This window comes from Amblyomma americanum, chromosome 9 (genome assembly GCF_052857255.1).
Source record: "Amblyomma americanum isolate KBUSLIRL-KWMA chromosome 9, ASM5285725v1, whole genome shotgun sequence".
NCBI classification, from domain to species: Eukaryota; Metazoa; Arthropoda; class Arachnida; order Ixodida; family Ixodidae; genus Amblyomma; species Amblyomma americanum.
In genome coordinates this window covers 88,251,291-88,276,051 of record NC_135505.1, presented here as the reverse complement: position 1 = coordinate 88,276,051, position 24,761 = coordinate 88,251,291, and the positions used below count along the sequence as shown (strand labels likewise).

At 43.7% G+C, this 24,761-nt stretch overlaps 1 protein-coding gene across 1 annotated transcript in view; it reads left to right on the top strand.

Annotated features, from left to right (window-relative positions):
• The window catches only part of LOC144105685 (receptor-type tyrosine-protein phosphatase H-like), a 145,440-nt gene that overhangs the window by 62,591 nt on the left and 58,088 nt on the right, over nt 1-24,761 (top strand). Inside the window, exons 9-13 of the mRNA XM_077638791.1 lie at nt 2,542-2,847; nt 5,017-5,322; nt 8,959-9,249; nt 12,954-13,081; nt 17,374-17,581. Of these exons, the coding sequence (XP_077494917.1) occupies nt 2,542-2,847; nt 5,017-5,322; nt 8,959-9,249; nt 12,954-13,081; nt 17,374-17,581 (1,239 nt within the window). The remainder of the gene's footprint in view (nt 1-2,541; nt 2,848-5,016; nt 5,323-8,958; nt 9,250-12,953; nt 13,082-17,373; nt 17,582-24,761) is intronic.

Below are 24,761 nucleotides of genomic sequence, written 5' to 3'. Positions count from 1 at the left end.
GGAATGCGAAACCAGAACACCTACTTCATGGGCATCATAAAAACACTTGCTTGGAGGAAGATGTTGGGTAGCGCCGCAATGTTTGCTGTTGAGGCCCGTGTTTCAGTAGAGAATTATGATTGCAAACAAGAAAAAGCCGAAAACATAAAATCAGGTTTCCGTCAAGCTACCACCACCGCATGCACATTGAGCTGCGGGCAGCTCAGCCGGATTGTCGCTTAAAACCACGTTGAAGTCGCGAATAGAAGAGCGCTCCCTTTTGTTGTAGACGACAGTGTGATGAGCATTAACCACCAGGGTGCAGTTCGATGCAGAAAAATTGAAAAGAAAAGCAGTTTGAGATACATACGCAAACCTTAAGGTGTAAAAGCTGCAGAAGTACATACATTCCTCCAAATTGCCCTCACCTTGAATTTTCCGGTAGTCACGGTTATGATACGTACCTTTCTGAAAACAGCGTATGTGTATACCAGTGTCCGAGAGTTGTGGCGTGTGTGTGTTTTGTTTCATCTGTCTTTTTCTCTCAACTGAAGCATCCTTCTGGGAAGACTAAACATATCCAGTAACCATTAGAGTTGCTGCTCGCATGCTCGTTCTCCATATTGTTCAGACTATTAACTGGATATCTGTCTGCCCTTTGTCCTTCTATTTCACCTTCGTTTCTTTCCAAGCATATTTGAGAGCATGAATTACGCATCGTGTTGTTTAAGTACGCATACGTAGTCACGTGCATAAAGGAGCTAAAAATTAGAGATCACTGCGGCTACTCGCATTGGAAGAATGCGAAAGCGATGACGCCTCCTCGCCAATGGTCGCCTTTCAAATTTGGCGCCATGGTTCTTTTCTCGCTCACTTGATTTATTGGCTATCGATTAACTCTAATTGTACCCTTGTTTCGTCCCGGCAACCATTTCGAGTTTCAAATTTTGCGCCACGCATCGTTCCCGCCCACTAACTATATAACCGTCCAGTCTATTTTCCCGTCCTTAACCTTTTGCTTCTCATTAATTACCAAATTGCATATAATTTATCATTCTTTTTTTCTATCTCCTGGTTACGTATCGATCACTTATCAGTGGTCACGGGGTTCCCCATTGGGAGATTTCATACTTTGTGCCACGCTTTTGCTCCGTCCACACTTCCGGTTTTTCAAATTTGGCGCTACGCTGTAGCCCCGCCTAGTTCCGGCGTTTGGAAATTTCGCGACACTTTTGCTCTGGCTCCGCCCATTTTTTCGACATTTTTGGCTCTAATTAATTAACTATTCATTTGATTACGAATTTTTTTTCGGGCAGCATCCGCACATCATTCAGCTTTGATTACAACCACTCGTTTCACGCTGCCTCTCCTGAGTAGCCCACAACTGCTGCCGACACATTTTGTGGACACGATCCCCGCCAATATAGCCTAGTAAAGCTTTTACTTTAATAACGACACAATGGATGACGTTCAGCTCATCCAGGCGACCTCTGCTATACTGACGGAATAGTATGGCCGCACAAAACAGCCGTGCGAGCCCTGTATTGCAATTCTGCTTTAAGAAGCGAGTTTATAAAGTTGTACCGACGGTGCTGTACTCACTGGTACTGTACCGACGGAATAGTATGGCGGCATAAAACTGCCGTGTGAGCCTTGTATTGCATTTCTGCTTTAAGTAGTGAGTTTATAATCTGGTGCAAATGGTCGTCCGGCGGAGCCATATTCATGTCAGGGAAGAGACTGGCGTGAATCTCCTTCTTTACGAGGCAGTACTGCCAGACTTATCACATAACATTGTTAAACTAGAGCTCTGCCAGAATATTAGCGAGCTAAGCCACAGAGCTGCGCATTTCGATATGCTTCAAGTTTAGACGAGGCCCTTTTTCGAGCTTCAAAGGGGCTTCGTACGCGGTCACCAATCATGTAGGCCGACGAGTAGGAAAAAAAAAAGCCGCCACGTCTTTTTGTTTTTTGAGCCTTAGCTTTCCACGGATAGAAATATGTGGCAGGATAACGAGCGATGGTAAACGCTACTGTTACATATTGCTCCCTACGTTGTTGAAGTGCGCCCTGTTCACGTCTCCAGCTTCCTCTTCTACGCACGCGCTGAATTGATCTAAAATAACAGCCTTGTTGTAATGTTATCTGAACATCGCACCGCCTTATCGCGAAGGAAGTTGTCTGTACTTAGCGTGGCCTACCTCTAGCTTTACTTGACTACTGGCGCCTTGGGGTCCCTGGCAAATTCCAAGAGGGTTGCCCTTGACTAGGCTGCCTATTCGCCAAATCTGGTTTCTGGTCAGCTCAGTCGGTTTATGCCGGCTGTCATGTCAGGAGATTGCCAAACAAATGACACTTATTTCTTAATATAAAAATCTGCATTCTTTGTTGTGTTACTTGACATCAGTGTTCTTTTTAAACGGAGTTCCTGGCTGTTAAGCTTCATGCGCAGTTTCGAAGGAAGCACACAAATTGCTGAATTTTGTTGCCTGTGACAGCCTGTATGTAATAATAGAGCTTATATAACATAAGCAATAATGACATAAGAAAATTTGTTTTCAGCCCCAAGTGAGCCCGAGAATCTGAAAAAGTACGAGAACGGGACACTACACTCGATACTCATGACTTGGGACGAACCAAAGAACCCGCAGGGGCCACTGAGCGGCTACAATGTGTCCTGGAGCATCACAGACTGGCTCGGCAGGACAACTGGGAGTGATTCGCTGAACACCAGTGACCATGAAGCGCAAATCCCGTGGAAGGCGTACTCCAACTACACAGTGTCAGTCAAGGCTTTCCACGATTTCGAAGACGGCACCCGCCTGTACGGCGATTCGGTCTCAACAGCTTTTAGGACCGCCGTTGACGGTATGTTTTGAAAGCGTGTAAACTGCCGCAGTTTCAACACGGTACACCGTAGCGTGTGTGTAGAAGGAAAGGCGGAGTTCGGCTTCAAGAACTCATTTTCTGATAGTTTGTCCGCAATGTAAACAGCCCGCAGTGCGCTCACGCAGGAATAAAAATCACATTAGTCCGCTGGAATGCACAGTGCTGTGAACGCTCGGTATACTTCAAAAGTTTCGGGACTGTTTTTATGAGTGGTTATGATTCACTATTTTTCTTCCTGTGGGGCGACACTCCATGTGACACATTATTTATGCAAGTCAGGTGCTTATGATTGATCACCCACCTTGTTCTATCTCAAGCATGAGATGGAGAACTACATTCTTCGCAATCAATGTGCAGAAAGAGCCAGGAAGCACGCGTGAAACAAAGTGTACGACTGAAGAGGAGTGATACTTAAATCGAAAACAAAAAGCAGAACAGTATCGTCCTAATTGGAACCATGTTATACATGACACGTAATGGCGGGAGGTTTAAAAAAAATAGTCGGCGCTTTAGCATTGCTAGGAAAGAAAATTAGTACGAAAGCACGTTTTTTGAGGTGGACACCATCGTCACGTGCATAAAAGCGCGACTGAGGTGTCCACTGACACAGAGCCAATTATGCGCCTTTCTTTTCGTCAAAATTAACGGAGTTTAAACCTTCCGCAGGTTATGAGAGAAGAAAAGGCGCATCTCAGTTTGTAGATAGACACCACCGCCTACTCACTGCGCAATTTAGGTGTTCACTGACTCAGTGAGCGAGTTACAGTTGCTACACAGAGGCTTCACACACACATACATACACCCCTGAAACCAGGGGTGTGAGGCTAGAAGTGATCTCGCTCTAAAAACACTGCAACGCAATCATCGCACCGGTTGTTTGCCCGTGAAACATATAATATTAACGTCTAAAAAGAGTTTATGAAATTTGACGTTGATTGCATTTCGGAGATAAGCTAGGTCCGATGTCAATTAGCCGCTGTGACCTTCCATGTCAGCCAATGATTTCTCTAATATTAGACATGTCCGTTGAAAGCGGGCTCGTAGCGCCACAGAAGGTTTAACAGCGGCTTCGGAAATGCATTTTGGTTGCTCGGAGCTACTTGATATTTTATCCGAAGTGGGCTCTTCACAAGGTTTTTTTTTTTTAAATTTAGCGTTCGTAAGCCTAACGGCTCTTCTTGTAATTATCAGTGTGTGCAATGGAAAGTGCCACAATCCTGCAAAGATTTATCGTCGATAAGTAACGCGTGCGAAGGTTTGCCAGAGGCACGGCTTAGGTCTTTCGAACAAACACAACTGTAATTTCATCTGACTGAATGAATACATTTTCAAGAATTTCGAACCGACGATTTGTTGTCTACCTGAAGTAAAAGGTAGTTTTGACAAAGAAAAAAGAAAAAAAATCATTTTTGCTTTTATCTCAGTTACAACATTTTGCATCAACAGACTTGCGAACGCTCACCCTGCTTTATATTACTCATATTCGAGAACCAGGTTGCTGTGCTGCGTCATATTCTTGTGAACAAGTAGTCAGGTCATACAATTTGTTGGTTTATGGTTTAAGGGGGTTTAACGTCCCAAAGCGACTCAGGCCATGAGAGACGCCGTAGTGAAGGGCTCCGAAATTTCGACCACCTGGGGTTCTTTAACGTGCACTGACATCGCACAGCACACGGGCCTGTAGAATTTCGCCTCCATCGAAATTCGACCGCCGCGGCCGGGATCGAACCCGCGTCTTTCGGGCCAGCAGCCGAGCGCCATAGCCACTTAGCCACCGCGGCGGCACAATTTGTGTCTTAATACCTACTAATACACTCAAGGCTATTTAAAAAAAACTATGTGAGTGTGCACAATTAATCAGCGAACCGCGGACGTGCCGCGGTTTTGACAAGGAAAGCCACCAGTGTGCGGTTTTGATTTCAACGATTGCGGTGATCTTTAGGTGATGACCACTCATAGGGCATCCCTGTGAAAAGACTGCCCAATGACCAATCAATTATGTGGCTATCTTTTTCAACGCAGCCTAGATAGAGGACAAAGGCTTCCTTGTTTGTGCTAATGTCCGGTGCTATGGAAGTTTTTTTTGTCTTCTAAGCGATGAAACGTTATCGAATTCGCACTTGGTCTTTCACGTTAAACCTTTTTCAGCTCCGGAGCTGGAGCCAGTGGTGTACAAGCAGGTGGGCACACGTTCGGCTGCCTTCTACTTCACTGTTTCGGACTCCCCGAACGGACCCCTGGACGGTTTCCTTTGGACGAATTGTCCCACTGCCAAGAACAGCGAAGTAGACACTTGCACCAACGAAACAAATGGCACGAATAAGCTCCTTCTGCTGGACAACCTCACGCCTTGGACGGATTACGTGTTCACGGTGCGTGCCTACAATTTGGACGCAGACGAGGGGAAGCTGACCGGGCCGCGGAAACGGACGCAATACAGAACGAAACCGGCTGGTGAGTGTACTCAGCAGTTGTGTAAAAAGAGTGCGGAGCTAGAGGCGCAAAAGATACTTGTGAGCGCATGGTGCCGAAACGTTGTGGCCTTGAAGCCCGTGTTATTGTTTCGTATTTTCTAGCCTAATCTTGTCATAGAGCCCTTAATTAATATTTAATGTAATGAAAGCCAGTGTTTTAGAAATATGCAACCAAAATATTAATAATGAATTGGAGTGTATGTGGCAGGCACTCTCAGAAGAAAAACCCCAGCTTTCCATCATCATCATCATCAGCCTTATTACACCCACTGCAAGGCAAAGGCCTCTCCCATGTCTCTCCAATTAACCTTATCCTTTGCCATCTGCATCCACCCTTTGCCTGCAAACTTCTTAATCTCATCCGCCCACCTAACCTTCTGCCGCCCCCTGCTACGCTTACTTTATCTTGGAATCCACTCCGTTACCCTTAAGGACCAGCGGTTATCTTGCTTTGCATTACATGCACTGCCCAAGCCCCAAAAAGGTTGCGTACGAGACAATTGTATGAGAGCAGCACTCGCGTTTGAGGACAGCCTTTAAGCTGAAGAAATGCCTTGAGGTTTAGTCACGGAGAGCGCAGCGAACTATGAAAGAAAGATAATTGGTTATCGTTAAGGCACATGAACAGAGCAGATACCGGAACAAGCCCCAGCTAAATGTTCTCGTTGAAATAAAAGAGGTGAAAATGGACGTGACGAAAACGTGAACGTCGAAAAAAAAAATAACCGGTGGCCATTTAGCACAAGGTATTTAATATCGAGGAAAGGTTAACAGTCTGTGGCGGTCGAATGTCAGGTACTTGCATTGGAGCGAAACATTTGCTGGAGTAATGTGTGCGCAGCCGGCCGAGGTCAGATAGAATAGGCGTTCATGTTGACAAAACAGTAACCTGACCTTGAGATTACCTGCTTTAGAAAGACGTCTATATATAGGAGCGTGCTGCCACTTCTTTTTTACCAGATTACATTTTTATAGTAACGTAATGACGAGGAATCGGTGATTGAAAACTACACTAGTCATGAGGGTGAACGCTGCTGGGGATGAGAAGATTTTAAAAGAGGTTCAAGAGCTATACATGAAAATAGAAAAGTGTTGCTAATGTCTTTAATCGTCCAAGTAGCTGAACTGGTCTTATGGTATTCAATCAACTTTTGCAACAACAAGCGCCTGTTGCTACTACGAAGACGCAGTAATCAGGGTAAATAGATTTTACAGAATGTAGGAGCTGGTTAGCATGCTTTGGAAGTTCTTTTTTAAGGGGCGGGGTAGAATTGCCTTTTTTCAGTTTACGATTGTTACGTCAAAGCTACAAATCAGCTACATTAGGTGGATCTTGAGTTCTTCTGTACAGGCTGATTGAAGCCAACTATAGCTTCTGAAGCATGTAAGTACGCAATAAAATCCGTAAGCAGGGAGAAAACAGTGGTTCAAGCTCCGCCACGGATAAAGCGTACAGTAAGGCGGATTGCTCGTGGCGATTTATTCTGAGCTTGTACCTTGTAGACGTTCTAAGAAAAAAACGGTTCAGCTGTGAATTTCGTTATGCTCTTTACTGCTTGCGCAAGCGGCATCGAATACATTCTCATAGTTGCGCATAAATTAAAAAAAAACCTCTAGCTACCCGGGAAATAATTGTTATTTCCGAGCAAAGACACTTCCAAAGAGCAAAGAGGTGGGGGGAGGGGGGGGGGGTAGAAAAGCTTTTGGAAATGTGAATTGCCGGTAACCCTAGAACAGACACAGTAGCTGTGACATGAGGGAAATCTTTAAAGCGTGAAACAGCCTCGCGCGTTTGCTGGTTGCCACTCAGACGGAGAACCTAACGCGCCTTCAAGCCGCACATGCTTTAGCTTGGAAACACGCGTCCATAGTAGCGCGCCAACAAATGCGGCTACTATTGGATATAGTCTGATGGCTCCAATAATATAGAACAGATGACGCCACAGCGGCGTAAAAACTCCATCTGCTGCGTTCATTTATTCGGTTCAGCGGCAGCGTATTGTGCAACCTTTAGGCTATTCAACAATCGGACAAGTAAGCAGGCTTTGACCGGAATAGAAAATTTATACTATCATGCAGCATGTTTATTGCATTTCGCGGCGTTATGTTTAGGCATAGCAAAAGCAAAAATTACACGAATCGCTCTGGTTCTTTTCATTAAATTGCAGTTAGTCAGGAGGATAACTGGAAGACATACTGTAGTTTGTCAGTCATGGCCACGCGTTAAGGAATGACACGTATCTACAGCGGTTCTCTTTGGGTGTGTACTCTTTGGGTGAACCTGTTCACAGATTAGGCTTGCACAATTTCGCGATGCAATGTTCGCCGTTAACCTTCACTTAAGTTTTTTCTGCAGTAATTAGATTTTCGCAAATCTGTATATTTTTCTTGCTTGAGGGCTGTTAAATTTGAAAGTGAAAGGGCATGAAGCATTGCCCAAGCAATGCTACGTCCTTTTCTACCCTTGAGAGAGAATAAATGGAATGTTATTGCTTTCACCATCAGCCGCTGCGGTGGCTGAGTGGTTACGGCGCTCGGCAGCTGGCCCGAAAGACGCGGGTTCGATCCCGGCCATGGCGGTCGAATTTCGATGGCGGCGAAATTCTAGAGGCCTGTGTACTGTGCGATGTCAGTGCACGTTAAAGAACCCCAGGTGCTCGAAATTTCCGGAGTCCTTCACTACGGCGTCTCTCATAGCCTGAGTCGCTTTGGGACGTTAAACCCTCATAAACCATACCAACCTTCATCATCTATATATCCACGTCCCTAAGGCAATGACTCACATTCTGTGGTCTCTTCAAACAGGTCAGTACTAGGAAACTTATAAAAATCTGGTTACGATGCATCGAAGCCAGGTATTTCACTGAAACACGACAGGTTCCATACATGGTGGATGAACATTTTGCACAAACGTAATAAATTTTAAGCAAATATAATAGTAAAATGTATTCAAACCCTTCAGGTAACATCCAGAGTCTCCGCAATAAAAAAGGGCTGTTTACTGCTCCAGCGGTCGAACCTGATCACTTCTACGTTTACCAATGCGGTTGGCATATCTGCCTGTCGTTTGTTGGACTGAGTGACAAATTGTGACAGGGTTGTGTGTGTGTGTGTGTGTGTGTGTGTGTGTGTGTGTGTGTGTGTGTGTGTGTGTGTGTGTGTGTGTGTGTGTGTGTGTGTGTGTGTGTGTGTGTGTGTGTGTGTGTGTGTGTGTGTGTGTGTGTGTGTGTGTGTGTGTGTGTGTGTGTGTGTGTGTGTGTGTGTGTGTGTGTGTGTGTGTGTGTGTGTGTGTGTGTGTGTGTGTGTGTGTGTGTGTGTGTGTGTGTGTGTGTGTGTGTGTGTGTGTGTGTGTGTGTGTGTGTGTGTGTGTGTGTGTGTGTGTGTGTGTGTGTGTGTGTGTGTGTGTGTTATGCCTTTTTCCCCTTCTCTCTTCCTCCTTTTAGTCCCCTAATTCCTCTTCCCCAGGGCAGGGTAGCCAACCGGAACCCCTTTCTGGTTTACATCTCTGCCTTTCCATCCTCCTCTTTATCTATCTAACGGAAAAACAATTTTTAAAACCTGTTCATAAGCTTCTAGCACCTTTGTATGCATTCGCATTTCCCACTTTCCCGCCCAGAACCTTCGGCGGTCGGGAACTTCTCCGTGGCCAAACGGGAGTCAAGGACCCTCTTCGTCAACTGGTCGGAACCTGTCGAGAAGAACGGCGAACTGGCCGGCTATGTGCTCTCGTGGAGCCTGATTCGGGGTCGCAATGTGAACCGCACCGAAGTGACGGCCCGAAGCGTACCCCTGCCTTTCTTGGAGCCAAATACCGAGTATTCCATCGAAGTGTTCGCCTACAACGTCTACTACAATAGGCGCCTGGAGGGGCCCTCGGTTTCCGTTACCGCCTGGACACTGCCTGAGGGTAAGTTTTAACGGAGCAAGTTTTGCACCTCACTTTATATACTGCAATGTAAAAAAAATACAAGGGCACATGTGTACGGATGGGCTCATATTGTGCAGAAATATATTTCCGGCAATTGCGCATGGGTACCATTGCATTCTACGCAAGTTATCTCCCTGTTTAGTAGCAGTGTTTCTATTCTTCTGAGCTTCACTGGATGAAAAGAATAACTCGTCGTGCTACGGCAGTGGCCATGCATTAGGCGTGGTCTATAAGTCGGCATGTACAAAGTTTACGTACAGTCTTGGTCAAAAGTCTTAACTAGAAAGGCTTTTCACTTCAGCCGCATAACAGAGACATTACGGCACTATTAAAGACAGCATGACCTTGAAATGCTAGCAGAAGGTTTTTTTATTGTGGTAGAAAAGCTTCCTGCTTGACTTGTGATTTGAATGATCCCCTACACGGATCATTCTAGGAACAATCATTCCGCTGCAGCTGAACGCTACGGCCTTAAGACTTTTGACCAAGTCTGTACATAAAGAAATCGGTGCTCTGCAGTATTGAGAGAGAGAGATTTAGCTGGGCCTGCTATTAATGTTAGCTTTGCAGTCCGCACGCAGCACCTTTGCCGCGATATACAGGCGAAACGTTCGCTTAAAACCGGAAGCACACGCAGTCAGCGAACGAGGTGTTTCCAAGAGAATTGCCGCGAAACAGAATAAGCAACTGCCTTATAGAAGGCAGTAAAGCACTGATGGTGCCTATTAGTGCATTTTATGTGCCTATTATTTCCTTGGTTCAAGGCTCAGAAAAAGCAAATGGGTATAGGGCGCCGAGAGGCCGACAGTTACACCTGTCTGTTGATTTTTTTTTGCTCACTTGGCATCCTAAGCATGAAGGGAATCACAAAAATGCGGTTCAGACACGTGCCCGCTTTGATGACATCTCAAGTTCCTGCTCTTGATTTTCTATACCTCTGGGCCCTCAGCCATGGAGGACACCATATTACCCGTGTAATCGGCTTCAGGCTGTCTAACTGTTCATGATAGCTCACATTCTGACGGCGGCCACTAGGTTTCCCTAAAAAGCTGCTAGAGAACAAACGTATGCTACCAGCCTTGATCAGCTTAGAGCAATAGAAGCCTCTAGACTTTAAAGGGCGGTGAGTGTTAGAGAACCGCAGAAGCACAAGTGCAAACCCAGCGGCAAATTGTGCTCTACAACGTCCAATAACCAGAAGGCAATCTCCAATAAATCTAAAAATGTTCACGTCTTTTCCTTCTAATTTCCTTCTAAAAATGATGGTAGGGATAATTATTAGAGCCCACAAATCAGTTGTACTACGACACCAACCACAGCAACGGCACTAGAGCATTATAATGGTGTTGGTTAAGACGCAGGAGAATACCCCTGATTTTCAGCTTCCCAGAGGCGATTTCCACTTTGTTGTCGACACCTTGATTCAACGTTATAAAGCCTACGCTTCGTTCTGGGTCACTTTATGACAGCATCACTAACAAGGTTAACGATACTGCCGCGAAAGCTTCTAATGTTGTCTCTTGCCGCCAGTGTTGTCACCATCACGTGGCAATATTTATATTTACATCAGCGCTGCCAAACCCAGGCGGCGGAAAGCCAGTCCAGTTATTTTCCCATACGTATTTCTAAGACATTCTTTTCAAAGTGTTCTTTATCACCCATTACTCGAAACACATTCATTAAGCCCTGCATAGCCGCTGTTGCTTGCAGAAAAGAATCCGATAAAAGGACTGAAGCAGGCTCCGCGCATATCTGACCCTCTCGTGTCACACCCAGCAATTCTGGATAAAATCATTTTTGATCGAGAAGCCTTTTATGAACGCACCTTTTTCATGTTATGGAAGTTTTCACTATAACAATCAATATAGCCTAATTTCACGAGACAGCGGTGTCGAGTTTTTTTTTCTATGAATATTTTTGGTATCGTCAAATGCCTTCCCCACTGATCTTGTATGGGTGTCTCAACTTTTCAAAGCAATCGATGGAAACCCTTTAAAACAGAGTTTTTGCTACATATCAGTAGAATAATTCTTTATCTTCAAAATTTTTGTGAAACTCTCACAATTTTTCATATTTCAATTTTGTTTTCCAAAAGTGTTCGACATGATTTGTCTCGGGCCGGTTACGACAGGTTGGCAAGAGAGTGGAGGAAGGTATCGGGAGAAATTTGTTAAAACATTTAATTTATCATTCATGTAAGGCTTCACAAGATAACTCGATGTGCACTGAAACGGAAAAAAAATAATCAAAGATGGCTGCGGCCGCTATCAGAAGCGGCAGAACTTCTACCTCCTCTATATACGGTAGCAGAAAGCAGGAAGAGTGCGGAGAAATAAGACATCATGTGAATACACTGGTAACATGGTAACATGCTAGAAAATAAGTAGCACAGCAGACCAGAAAGTCTTATCTCCGATCACAGTTGCGCCTTTCGCAGAAATAAAAATAAAGTCGGCGGCAAAGTAACACGCGAGTTAAGGGACCGTTAGAGTTGGACTTAAAGCGATTTTTGACAATGTTCTCTTTAAGCGCACCGCATAACTTGGTAGATTGCGAGAGCGCAAGGTTGAGAAAAGTGAAGGGCGTCGTAGGCACACATGCACATGACTGCATTTTGTTGGCAAAAATCTTGTCACGTGTAGTGAACACGCGCAAGTTAACTTACTACCTCCAGTCAATGAAATAAATATTAGAACGACCGGCAACTACCAAAATTTGTTATAAGGTTTTCGTTGATTTGAAAAGGTAGAACTGTTCTATGATAAAATTGTGCACTCTGCTATAAATTAAACTAAGGATCTTATTCCTTTTTCTCGCTTCAGAGTGTGTAATACGAGAAGAAGAGGCCTTTCGCGGTGAAATGTTGTACTCTCGGCGCATACCGCCACCTGACTAAATATCAGTTTGCTCAACTTAGCTTACTTGCTTCCGTCATATTTTTTCACTGAAACGTCAGAGCGATATTTTGTGATCTTTTATGCTCGCTCCAGAACGCATTCTATGCAAAAAAAAAACAAGGTTATTATCAGCAGTCCTACTGCCTTACCTTCAGAGAGCGAATTAACGTAAAAGTGGCAGCACTGTAATCATGGAGTCGCGTATCAGGATTTTGCACTCTTCTTGCTTAGAAATAAGCCAGTGTATAGGCGGATGCTAACACACAAATATTGAAACTACACCGAAACACTATGCCAAGCCTGTGATCCGATCCTGAATCAAATTATTGCTGCCTTCAGGCTGGAGCGGCGTTTCTTTAGTTCACCAGTTTCGCCGGCGTGCCATCCGTATTGCGCTGACTTATGAGTGCTGCAAGAAAAACTGGGCATGAAATAAATGGAGGCAATAATAAAGAAGTGCTTTGTCAAAAAACTTATGGAAAGTTTATAGCCAAACTTTTATAGGGTGCATCATTTTGTGCGAGATACTTTATCCTTTTCCGAAAAATTTAAAGGCATTTTGAATTATTTGTCAATCTCTTTTGATCTGTGCCACAGCGTTGATGAAGCAGCAGCGTAAACATTGAATTTCATACAACAATGTAGAGGGCTTGAGGACACAGTCTTTGCTTGCCGTGCCTTTGTGGTTGTAATATTCCAAGATAATTCTCAGGTATGTCTGTAAATTATTTTGCACCTTTCAGTACATACGATCATTTCGTCGTTTCCCGTAAATGTTTCATCCAGGACCTGGCCCTGTTACAAATCTGAAAGCCGAAGCGTTCAAGAACAACACCGTGCGCCTTACCTGGAGTCCTCCGCAGCAGACGAGAGGAGAGCTCGAACGCTACGTGATCACCTATAACGCCACTAAGGTATACCAGCCCATCTGTACCAAGGAACCGAAATCTCCGATTCATATTTTCACAAACTGGCAAAATCAAAATATTATAACGTGTTCATATAAATGATTTGCATTCTTATATTAAAAATAACGCTCTCTTACACAATCCTTGATTAGAAAGTTGTAGTGTTTCTCTACGCGTGTACACAACGACATGAGCATATATTATTCAGATACTGATTTACTGTACATCCGTTAATACGTGTATAGAATATTCTATTTGTGCGGATGCTTATGCTAAATTGCAGAGTTACAGAGGCTTCATCATGCGCTGCAACCTTTAGCCGCCGCGGCTGCGGTGGACCTTGCGTATTTTCTGCCCGAGGAAACAAATAAAAAACAGCAACGATTATGAATATATTTCTTTTGCGCTCTCTGAATTCATAATACATGATATTTAATTATGCCTAAAGTACGCAATTACCGCTCTCTAAGGAATACCGAGGAGCTTCATAATGTACAGTTTAACATATCAAACAGGTAAATTAATGATGCGCCTGACACAATAAGGCTGAGAAAAAGGTCATACTTGATGCTCACTGTTCTTGGTAAAAACATCGCATTTTAGTAATCAGGCTCGAAAGCGCGGAAGCATACGGCTTGCGTACTGTTTCTTTCAGATATAAGGCCTCATTCACGTCCATTAATTTTAAACTCAGTTCTGTATGAAATCGTTAAATATCTTGCATGTCTGTGTTAACCGTAGCTGAGCGAGTATCGCAGTAGTGCTGAGCGTGCTTATGCATTATCTTGATTACCTTTATTGCGGCACTATTCATCTAGAAACTCATCCATGCTTTATTTCGTGCGATTCCCTCCGAGCGAAACTGATATGACGCCCAAAGCTTTCTAAAACACACGTCTGCGCAAAACATTGTACAAAAAGTCTTAATTCCGCGTTTGAATTACTTATAGCCTAGTAGTCTCAACGTGACTTTTTGATAACTTCCATATTTAGGGCATCATTTTCTTTTTCCGATGAAAAATTTCAAATGTAGAATGATTGTAAAGACTAATCAATATTAAACAGACCGGTCAAAGAAAGAGAAATTCTGCAACCCTGGACAAGTACATGCAATTCAGCCTGAGGACATCATCATGATCATCATCAAGTGCGTCCATGAGCTTTAGTATTGACACAGTGAGACATGCCCTCTAAAGTATCGTGAAAAACCAGACGCATGAAATTTTCGATCTTTGACAGATATTTATCGACTATGGCAAATAATTTTATGTTGTCAGCTAGATATTTCTCGATTTGCAGCAGAAATCTATTTGCTGGATTGAATTTGGGGGCCATAGAGGCCCCCAGTTCTCGGGGTGCAAACATTCTGTCAGGCAATATTCCTCATCCTTAGGCTTTGTCAAATCCATTATTCAAGTTTTAGGTCTTAAAATAAACATCATATCTTGCAATGTAAAGCCTGACGTAAGAGGCATCGAATCCAGCTCACTCGCTCATTGTCTGCATCTCTCTCTCTTGGTACTAGCTGCCTTAGCAGGAGTGTGGCGATCGGTGTTTGGCCTTTATGTCTCAGTTCTAGCCGTTCCCTAGCAGTATTTTAGAATGGCAGCGGTTAAGGGCACGTCCCCCGGTTCTGTAGCGTCGGTGGCGTTGGCGTAACAATAAGGAGAAACGAGGAGTAGAGGCGAATGGCAGCGTTTTCCGCATTACTAAAGCCCCTTTTATTAAGGGGCTCTACGCATTACGAATTGGTCGCGTCCTCTGCCATCAGCGACAGGAACCATTCCTTGCGCCAGTGTATGCCTCTGATCACAGAGGGCGCCACTTAATAACGGAGCGAATGGCGCCTTCAGCAAAGGATATAGCGAGGTTTAATTGAACCATACGGCTAGCGCGGTGAATACTGCACCGCGTTGCTGCTGCAAAGGTTCCCGTACTGGCATTGCCGCGTTACCGTAGTTCGCGTGTTTAGCGTGCGGCGGTTGTTAAACTGAATTATCTACTGATGAACGTCGCCTTAAACAGACCTCGTAATCGCCGATTAGTTTTTCAAATATTTGATAGATGATGAGAGAAGTAACCTTACAAGAGTCGATAAATACTGCATCCAAGGCTCGCGCCTCTTTTCTGAGACTGCAGTGGGCATGACTATTTGTTATTTATCTGAAACTGCTGTGCGGCAACAAGAGGACGGTTATAATCTCTTTATTTTGTTCTATTCATACCCAGCAATTCTGGGCAAAAGCATTTTTGAGCGGGAAACCATTTATGAACAGAATTTTTTCATGTTATGTAAGATTTCATTTTAACAATCACTGTATCTGCATATCTATCATTCGACGACAGAGATTTTTTTGCTTTTAACGTTTTTGCTATCGTCAAAGCATTCCCCATTGATTTCCAAAAGGAGTCTTAACTGTTCAATGGGACTGATCGAAATATTTTGAAAGAAATATTTTGCTACATACCAGAAGAATGAAAAATTACCTCTAATATGACCGTAAATTTGTCTTACAATTTTGCAATTTTTTAAAGTCTTGTCCGAAATAGCTGCAGATGGGTTGTACAACTGTGTTGATTTGTTCTAATGTTCGGCTTCCAGATGAACGGCTACACACCATGTGTCAGCCACCATGTGTGAAAAAGGTAGAAAAGAGTTGCCTCAAATTTGGAAAGGCTGCCTTAGTTTCATTCGTTTACTTCGTGCCCCTCATATCTGCTTTATCAACATGACGCGTTGCAAATGCTTCTGAACAATAGATATGCAGACACTAGATATTAGGTCCAATACTATGGAATGAGGTGCTCCACGTCCCGAAGCTTCACATATGCTATGATACACGACGTGGAGGAGGACCGCGGATCAGTGTCGATCACTTGGGTCTATTTCTAGTGCACTGACGTCGCAGAGCGTAAGGCGGCTTTCGCATTGCATCTCCATTTAAAGTGTGGCCTCCAGAGTAGGATGGATCTTGCTACGTAGGACTCAGCAGTGGAACGCTGTAAGGCCTACGCGACAGCAGCGGGTCTTGAAAATCACATATTGAATATGCAACAGATAATTTATATATAAGACCTAATCTGCGCGCCTACTCTAATTCGGCTCCACGTAGTGATATTGGTTTTATAATCGCGCACTTATTTCTCCTACTGGATGACTGAAAACGGTCCTAACAAGCATTTTACTGGATGATTTTTCTAGTTTAATAATAATAATAATAATAATAATAAAAATAAAAATAATGAGTATAATAATAATGCTAGTTCCATTCTTACTCAAATCAACCTATCGCTACCGCATTCTACAGGTACAGTTGCGACACGGAGCGCTTGCAAAACAAACGCTAACGCAGTTTCTTCACAACTACGACTTTTATTCAATGAAAAAAAAAAAAAGACTTTGTCTGACATCACAGGAGTGAGTTGCTGCTGTAGCGCTCGTTTCGCGCTGAAGAGACCATAGAGGCGGCCATTCGTGGTACCTAGCCTTTCAGAGCTCATCGTTCGAGATTGCTTTTGTATGCTTGGAATAACAGCGAAAAGACTGTCGCATTACACGAGAACTTACCCAAATGACAGTTTTCAGTTGTTTTGTGGAAAACTATGCCGCCTATGCAGGTCCTGTATACTTTCTAGTACATTAACGGAGGCTTCCTCCAAGCATTGGTTAAAATAGGAGAAACAAGGCGAGACACAAACAGGTGCGGTGGCTGTTTCGCCCCGCATTCTTTGTTCTGAACCTGCAAGTAGCCATTCTACAGCTAAAACTGACAATCGACAAAATGAAAGGACATTCAAGCGCGAAAGTGGCACTTCTGGACCGCCGGACAGCTCTGGAGGACACACGTCATTTCAGTGTTGTCACAGTCCCCAGATTCGTGAGCCTGCGAATGTTGGAGATCATAAAGAATTCTTCAATAAACACAGCCACATTTTCGTGCATGAAAAAAATTCTTAGTGTTCTGGAGAGAAAGGCCTATCCGTTCAACGTGGCAATTTGCGCGGCTTGCTATTTTCGTTTAAAGTTCTTTTCTAGCAGTCGGCGGTTATTTTTTACTATTTGATAAACCAAAGATATACAGAATGCATCTGTGTAAGGATCACATGCGGAAAGTGCTTACTCCTCCAGAACACTGGTCTCTCCAGGTGTAAGTAGCGTGCGGTGTTCAGCAGTCTTGTTTATTGTGTTACGGATTTTTACGGTGTTCACCAGATAAAAATCCCCACAGAGATTCGTTCCTTGTTTGTGTGACTTGTTGTTTACTTTTCCTCTTGCTTTTCTCCCACGATTATTCCAGCCAGGCAAGCCCTCGCAAGGGATGGTCGAAATTAATAACGACTCCCGGCTGAGTTCCAGCTCCTGCAAGGAATCAGTGTGCATGTACGAGGTTGAAGGACTTGCAGCGGAATATACCTACACCTTCGATGTTCGCGGCGTAAACGTCAATGTCACCTCTCTAGGCGACCCTGTGCCACGTCTGCCTAAAGTTGAAGTCCCAGCTGGCGGTAAGAGAACAGCCCCTGTTGAAGGAGTACTACAACGATGGAACGAACCAGTGTTGGGAACGTATTTGTAGTATTCAAAAGTTACCATGGATGGAACAAGCGAAGTTCATAGGCAAATGAAAGGGTTTTGGTTCTATGGGGTTTAACGTCCCAAAGCGATTCAGTCTTTGAGAGATGGCATAATGCACGGCTCCAGATAATTCGACCACCTGCGGTTCTTTAACTTTAACTTGCTTTGAAATTGTACAAAATACAGGTTTCTATCATTTCTCCACCATCGGAATGCAACCGCCGCTCCCAGGATCAAACCTACCTGTATGTCTTTGGGGTCAGCAGCCAAGTACGATCACCGCTGAGCCACCGCAGCTGCTTGAAATGGTTTTGAAACGACTAGAATTTATGGTTATTTTTGGAATAACGGCTACTGAGCGTCGATGCCGAGATGAAGTCATTGAAGGAAAGCAAATAATTTAAGAATATTTTTTAGAAATTTCCATTCCCGGTACTTGGGGCAATGTCCGTTGCAGGTTTCTCATGTGAATCATGTCATACGACATCATATGGCCCGCCGGACGTCTCTTTATCACCCATTAATCGAAACACACTCCTTAAGCCCTGCATAGCCGCAGGGCTTAAATGACGTGACTGTCATATCTCGCCGTGGAAATCGCACCATAAAAACCGCTTCGAGTTTTGTACGTCCGGGCATGTCTGGTTTGAAAGTCGCAGGTCATTGTTCTCTTTTAGGCCGTATGTGGCAAGGAGCAAGCCGCACCGGAGTGAAGTAGGAAGCAGTGTCACTATTTCTTAGGCGAAGCGTAGTACCGCCCTAGAATGTTCGTTTTTTCTTGCCTCTGTAATAAATGAGATGAAAGGTAAACGGCCGAGGGCAATTTTTAAAAGGCGAAACCTACATTGCTACATAAGCTAGACAGAATTTTTCTACTGAGGATTACGAGTAATTAAGTACCAGTCAGTTAGTTGCTTTTCTTACCCTCGATGCTAGCAGTTCCAAGAGAAGTGTTGCGCATATATATTTCGGATGTCTTCCATCTGATACTTCACTTGATATTTTTGCAGTTTTCATCTTTCAGCTTCTTGGCTCTTCGAACACTTTGTTTTCCTTTAGAGGTAAACCTTTAACAACTAACACAGGCAATCGTTCAACGGTGGTGCATAGTTGGCTTCTATTCTTTCGTAAAATAATATTGATTAATTGCTGTTAAAACTCGCCTTAATCGGAAGCCACTAAATTATTTTATTTTGCTAGAAACACCAGTCAAATTAAGAATAATATAAGTGAGCATTCTGCAGCCTGATTTCGGGCTGAAGCTTCGATTTGGTTCAAAAGGCTAGTCCTGTGATGTTATATGGGTACTCGCATTTTTTGCCTGCCACGCTTGGAAAGCGTACCTCATGCGATAATTGCGAGTCTCGTCAAGCACGCATGTTCCTATCAGCTTCACAAGGGTCTTTCTTCAATTTACCTCTAACAGTTCACGTAACTCTAGCCGCGGTGATATTCAAGAAGATATGCGCTCCCAAAAGACCGCTTGGTTCTGGCATAAACTGATCCGAGGATGATAGAAAAACACACAGGGGATAAAAAACTTCCGATTAAAGATCACTTGCAGATCTGAGAAACGAATGGTGCTTTGGTGTGACATGTATGAAGAGCAAAAACATTTACTTTGTTCAAAGCAAGCATTTTCCACAAGAGCCTTTGCTGATGAATTAAAAAAAAACAGAGATCGCAATAATGTATTCATACCCCATCGGAGAGCAGCTGCTACTGGCCAGGAACATATCCGAGGATAAAATTTTAATTGCCCTGTAATGCACCAATTTTCCTTTGAGGACAGCAGGAATCGATGCGCGAGGCGTGAAAAATCCATATTTATCGGTAGTATGAAATTGCCGGCAGTTATCTATGAAAGCTGAGAATCGAAGAAGAGTCGCACGCATTTGTCATGCAGGAGGATCCGGCACTTGTATGATTTCATTGCAAATGCTTCTAGACCTGTGCCCGTTCTCGGCACAGAGGAGGCACAGTGACTGCATCTCGTTATCTTCTACAATTATGCAGCGGCGAGTTCGGTTCTCAGTCTTTGAATTAGCGTATGAAAAGTTCTGCGCGCTTGTCTGGGACGGCATATTGGAGAAGGAAAAAAAGTACTATGCCTTAAAATGCAAGCTAAGATATTACTCGTATGCCAGGGAAGCGCCTCCTGCGTTGATCCGGCATGGTTTTCATTGTAAAAAACCACGCGAAAAACACAAAGACGCAATGAACACGCTCGTGTGGTCCAGTTCTCTCCGTGTTCGAGTTTTTTCGCGCTATTTCTACAATGGATAACCGAAATCAACTCGCCCAGATTTCCGTTGTTCTGTGCTTTTCAGCTCATATCTGTAATGCTACAAACCTATTCTTGCCGATCAGTGCTCATACACTATCTGCTCCACGTAAGCTAACTCAGTACATTTTGAAGTCAAAACAAAATTAACAGGCCTACATAACTATTGGCATGTCCACCTTTCACGGGCAAAAATTTTTAAAATTCGAAAATTGTAAGATGTTGTTATGAAGACATTGAAGGTAATACACCATTATTCTGATGTGTAGCAAAATTTTTCTTTTACAGTGTTCCCAACAATCGCATCGAACAGTTAAGGCTGGCATAGAAAACCAATGGTGAACGCTTTTGAACATAGCATAATCCTGAATGGAAAAAAAATACAAGACTGCCGTCGGGTGATCTGCGGATACATTGATTGTCATGGTGAAATCTTATATGATACGAAGAAATTGCGTTCATAAATGGTTTTCCGCTAAAAAATGCTTTTTTCCAGAATTGCTGGGTATGAAACCTGTAACGCAATAAAGGTACAATAGAGATTCCATGCCCACCTTTTCTAGACATCTACAGTTAGCAGCATGCGTTGAGCGCCGGCAGCGTGCACCGTGAAGATCAATGGAGATAATTTCACTTTCTAAATTTGAGAAAATTTGTCCCGAGAGTTCCTGCGTAAACGTGGGTGATTACAATTGCCTACTATTTTACATCACAGCAAAATCTGATCTATGAACTGCTTCCTGCGATCGCAACGACTATTTCTGGCGGCCATAGACAATGACAGGGATACTAGGCAGGTTCGAAACTCCCGCGCTGATGATGGGTTTTCAACGCCATGCTTTACATGGTGACAGCAATTCACACTAGAGACATTGGTGCAGATTTACTGTACTCATAATGTCGATGCGATAAGTCTAGGTACCCTTATCCAAAAGTAAATCGCACTATGTTAGCCTCGTTATTATTATTCCAAATTATTAAGCAAGCATTAAGTGTTCGCAGCACGAAACCGCTTGCTCACTTGATGGATAATAAGCTCCATCTTACTTGTACTCACCTGTGGGACAGGAACGTGAAGGCTAACGAAAAGAGTTCAGCTTAAGTTAAGGACAGCGCATCGAGCAATGGAAAGAAAATAATAGCTGTAACGTTAATAGAGAAAGAGGACAGAGTAGGTCAGGGAACAAACACAGGCTAATGACATCTTAGTTGAAATCAACAGGAAGAAATGGGCTTGGGCAGGGCATGTAATGCGAAGGCAAGATAACCGCTGCTCCTTGAGGGTAACGGAGTGGATTCCGAGTGAAGGCAAGCGTAGCAGGGGGCGGCAGAAGGTTAGGTGGGCGGACGAGATTAGGAAGTTCGCGGGGATAGGGTAGCCGTAACTGGCACAGGAGAGGGTTAACTGGAGAGGGCTTTGCCCTACAATGGGCGAAGTCAGGCTTATGATGAATATTTCTCTGAAGAAAGTTATGCCAACGGGAAGCCAGAACCTGAAAATCTCCATGAACTGTAACCTGGGTTAAGGCTTTTGCTAGTTTAATTTGTAAGACTGTATAATGCCACTCCATTCATATGCGGCACTTATATACAACTTGTATATGAGTGTATATATATAAGGCACTTGTATATAAGGCACTTGTACGTACGGCGAAACCCGGCTGATAGTTTTTCGTAAAATTAAAGAAATTCAACAAATAAGACGCACCTAAACAACACAAGAGAAAAATATTCAGCACAAAAAAAAAAAAAACGCATGGACGACAGAAAAAAGGCACACACAAGTGCTGTCTTTCTTCTGGCGTCCATGCGTTTTTTGCGCTGCATATTTTCCTCTTCTTTGACGAACCAGCAGGACCAAATTACCACCCTGCACCTAAACAAATTATTGAAGCGTAGTTTTTTCTGGAAGTCTTTAATTCGCTGAGACCTTTGATTTTATATAATATAGAAATTTTGTAGTTACCGCGATCTCTGTACTGGAGTCAACGTGATGAAAGCGCCTTCTCAACCTGTCGACAATGCGTCTAAATGCAGTTAGCTACTGCACTGCAAATCACAGTACTCTTGAAAGATGCGTCACTGTGAAATTGTTGAAATCGTGTAGTCTAACCGCCTTTGGGCCTGACGTTTTATACAGGGTGATTAACTTGAAGATTTAGTTTTCCATTTTAATAACTGTGATAATTACGTCAGTGCGGTGTGAGCAGGTGAACTTTACAGCGAGCCGGACATTATATGCCTCATTTTAATCAATAATTTCACGATTAAAGTTACCTAATCAACTTCTTTAATTTTTGATCTTAGGCGACAAGATTATATTACGCAAATGAGGGTTGTCAACATTGAAGGTGAGCTCAGTTTTCTAGTTCTGTTACTTTGCAGTGCAGTTAGAAATATGGAGTGTTAAAATATGCTTTTTAAAGCTCGTTTAGTGGGCTTTCCCGCATTGTTTATTTATAAAATGGCGTTGCTCGCGTTTTGTATCAATTAAATATGGACGTTGTTTGTGCATTTGATGCTGTAGAAGAAGTGAACTTGATTTCGACGAAAATACTGGGCGCAGCGATGCCTTTTCTAAATAGGCAATGCTGAAAAGCAAGATGTACGAGGCCGCATGCGCCTCTTTTTTATTTTCGACATTTAGAACCACATTGGCGATTAAGAAAATTCAAAAGCAGGGCTTAATGTCGACAGCGTTCGCTTTATGACCTTGATCCCTAAATTAAAAAATAAATTATTGTATTCGTTATTTTTGTTACTAACCGTCATATTATAGACCCCTATCAAGTGCAATCAAGTACATTTTGTTCGCGTTGTTGCACAATTCGCCTGAACAGACCACATCGTTTTATCTTGTCCAGTTTTTCAAATAAATGTCAATAAACGGTGAAAGAAAATCACCTCTATATCTGAACAAATTTCCCAACACGCTCCGCTCTTAAAGTCATTGTGCTGCCGCGGTAGCGGAGCAGTGGTTATGGTGCTCGGCTGGTGGCCTGAAAGACGCGGGTGCGATCCCGGACGGCGCAGCCGCTTTTCGATGAAAGCAAAATGCTAGAGGCGGATGTTTTGTGCGATCTCAATGCACCTTAAAGAGCCCAACGTGGTCAAAATTTTTTTGAAGCCCTCCACTACTGCATTCCTCATTGCCTGAGTTGCTTTGGGACTTAAAGCCCCATAAAGCAAACCAAACCCCACCATACCTTTGCGCCATGAAAGTCTTGCGCCTGAAAACCGGGCTTATTCAATAATCGGACAGAGTGTTTGGAGTCACAAACTTCATGTTTCCTGCATTCCACCATATTTACATAAACTGGCTTGTCGAAAATGCTGAATGCGATGTGGAAAGATCATGGAGCGAGTGAAAATAACATGGCTTATTTTTACACGTGAGTAATTGCACCTTAATTATATCTACCCGTGATTCCAATTAATTTTTACTTTCTGCCATGAAAACGCACCAAAGAAAAATGTGTCAACAAGTTTTGACTTTATTTTGGCCTGGGGAGTGGAACGCTCCGACGCGGCGCGGGAGCTTCGAGGGACGCTCTGGTGAAGGGCTCTGGATTAATTCCTGCCACTCGTAGTCACCAAACGTGCCCTTGCGCTCAAGCGCATACAGGTCATTTATGCTTTTCAGCGTTATGAAATGTAACCCCGCGGCCAGTTCATCCCGCACCCTTTGCCTAAAGTAGCGAGTGCCGTAGCCATCGAGCGAGTTTAAGCGTCGAACCTCGTTATAACGAAACGGTTTGTAACGGAATAAAGGATATACAGAAGAAATTACGATACCGTAAAAACTCGATCTAGAAGAGCTATAACGAAGCTACGCCTATAACGAAATAATAGCCGGACTCCCTCAACTTTGTTATAACAAGCTTAGACTGTATTACTGCAAAAACTCTCGCCACTCGCTTTGTAAACACTCGTCATAGATTTTAATGTCCACCTCCAAAATTGTCATCCCCCCCCCCCCCCCCCCCACCCGCAAAAAAAGAAGTTTTCCACACGTGTCGTCAGGCTCCTCTGAGAACATTGCGTGTCTTCTTTGTATCCTCGCGTGAGAACACCTAGCGTTTAGCATATGATGAGCGTACCAGCCTTCGCGGAATACGCTATGGTCACGCAAGACGCTGCGTTGCGTGAAAAACACCCTGGTGATGTTTCGATTCTTTTTTTTCGCGCGCGGAATTACGTGGTTCTTAAGGATGTTTGCCGCGCGGTGCATTAGCGACGAAGCGCTGCCATATTTATGACCCGATGCATTAGCACGGGTAACAGGGGCAGCGCTTGCTAAGCGTGCGTTGCGAGCCATTCCATGAGCTGTTTACTGCTGGTGTGAAACGCAATACGGTGAGAAAGCGGAAAACCTTCTACGACGGTAACATTCCAGCTAAACTGAGCATCAAGCTCTGAGCACACATTATAAGCGACCAGTGCTCTGCTGTTTATACCCTTGAACTTCAGCTAGTATTATGCGGAGTCTGCGCATACAGTGCTCGCATGCAGTCATGTCACCTGTGCAAACACACGGGTGCAAGGTCTGAAAACTTTGAATAAGGCTATCGAAAGCCATGGTTAGGTTGCTTTGAAGCATATGAGCTTTGCTTATTTTCGACTGATATTTAATGTTGGAGAAGCGCCAGAGGTACATCTGGGAAAGTTCTAAATTAGGCAGAGTGCGACGTGCAGTGTAAATGAAATAATGGGAAGAAGGGTTATTTTGGTTATAAGACTAATGCGCAAGGAGGAAAGACTTGGTACAAAAGTATAGCAGCATGTTCTTATGGCTAGTTTCTGTTGCGTCTTGTTGTAATTATTTA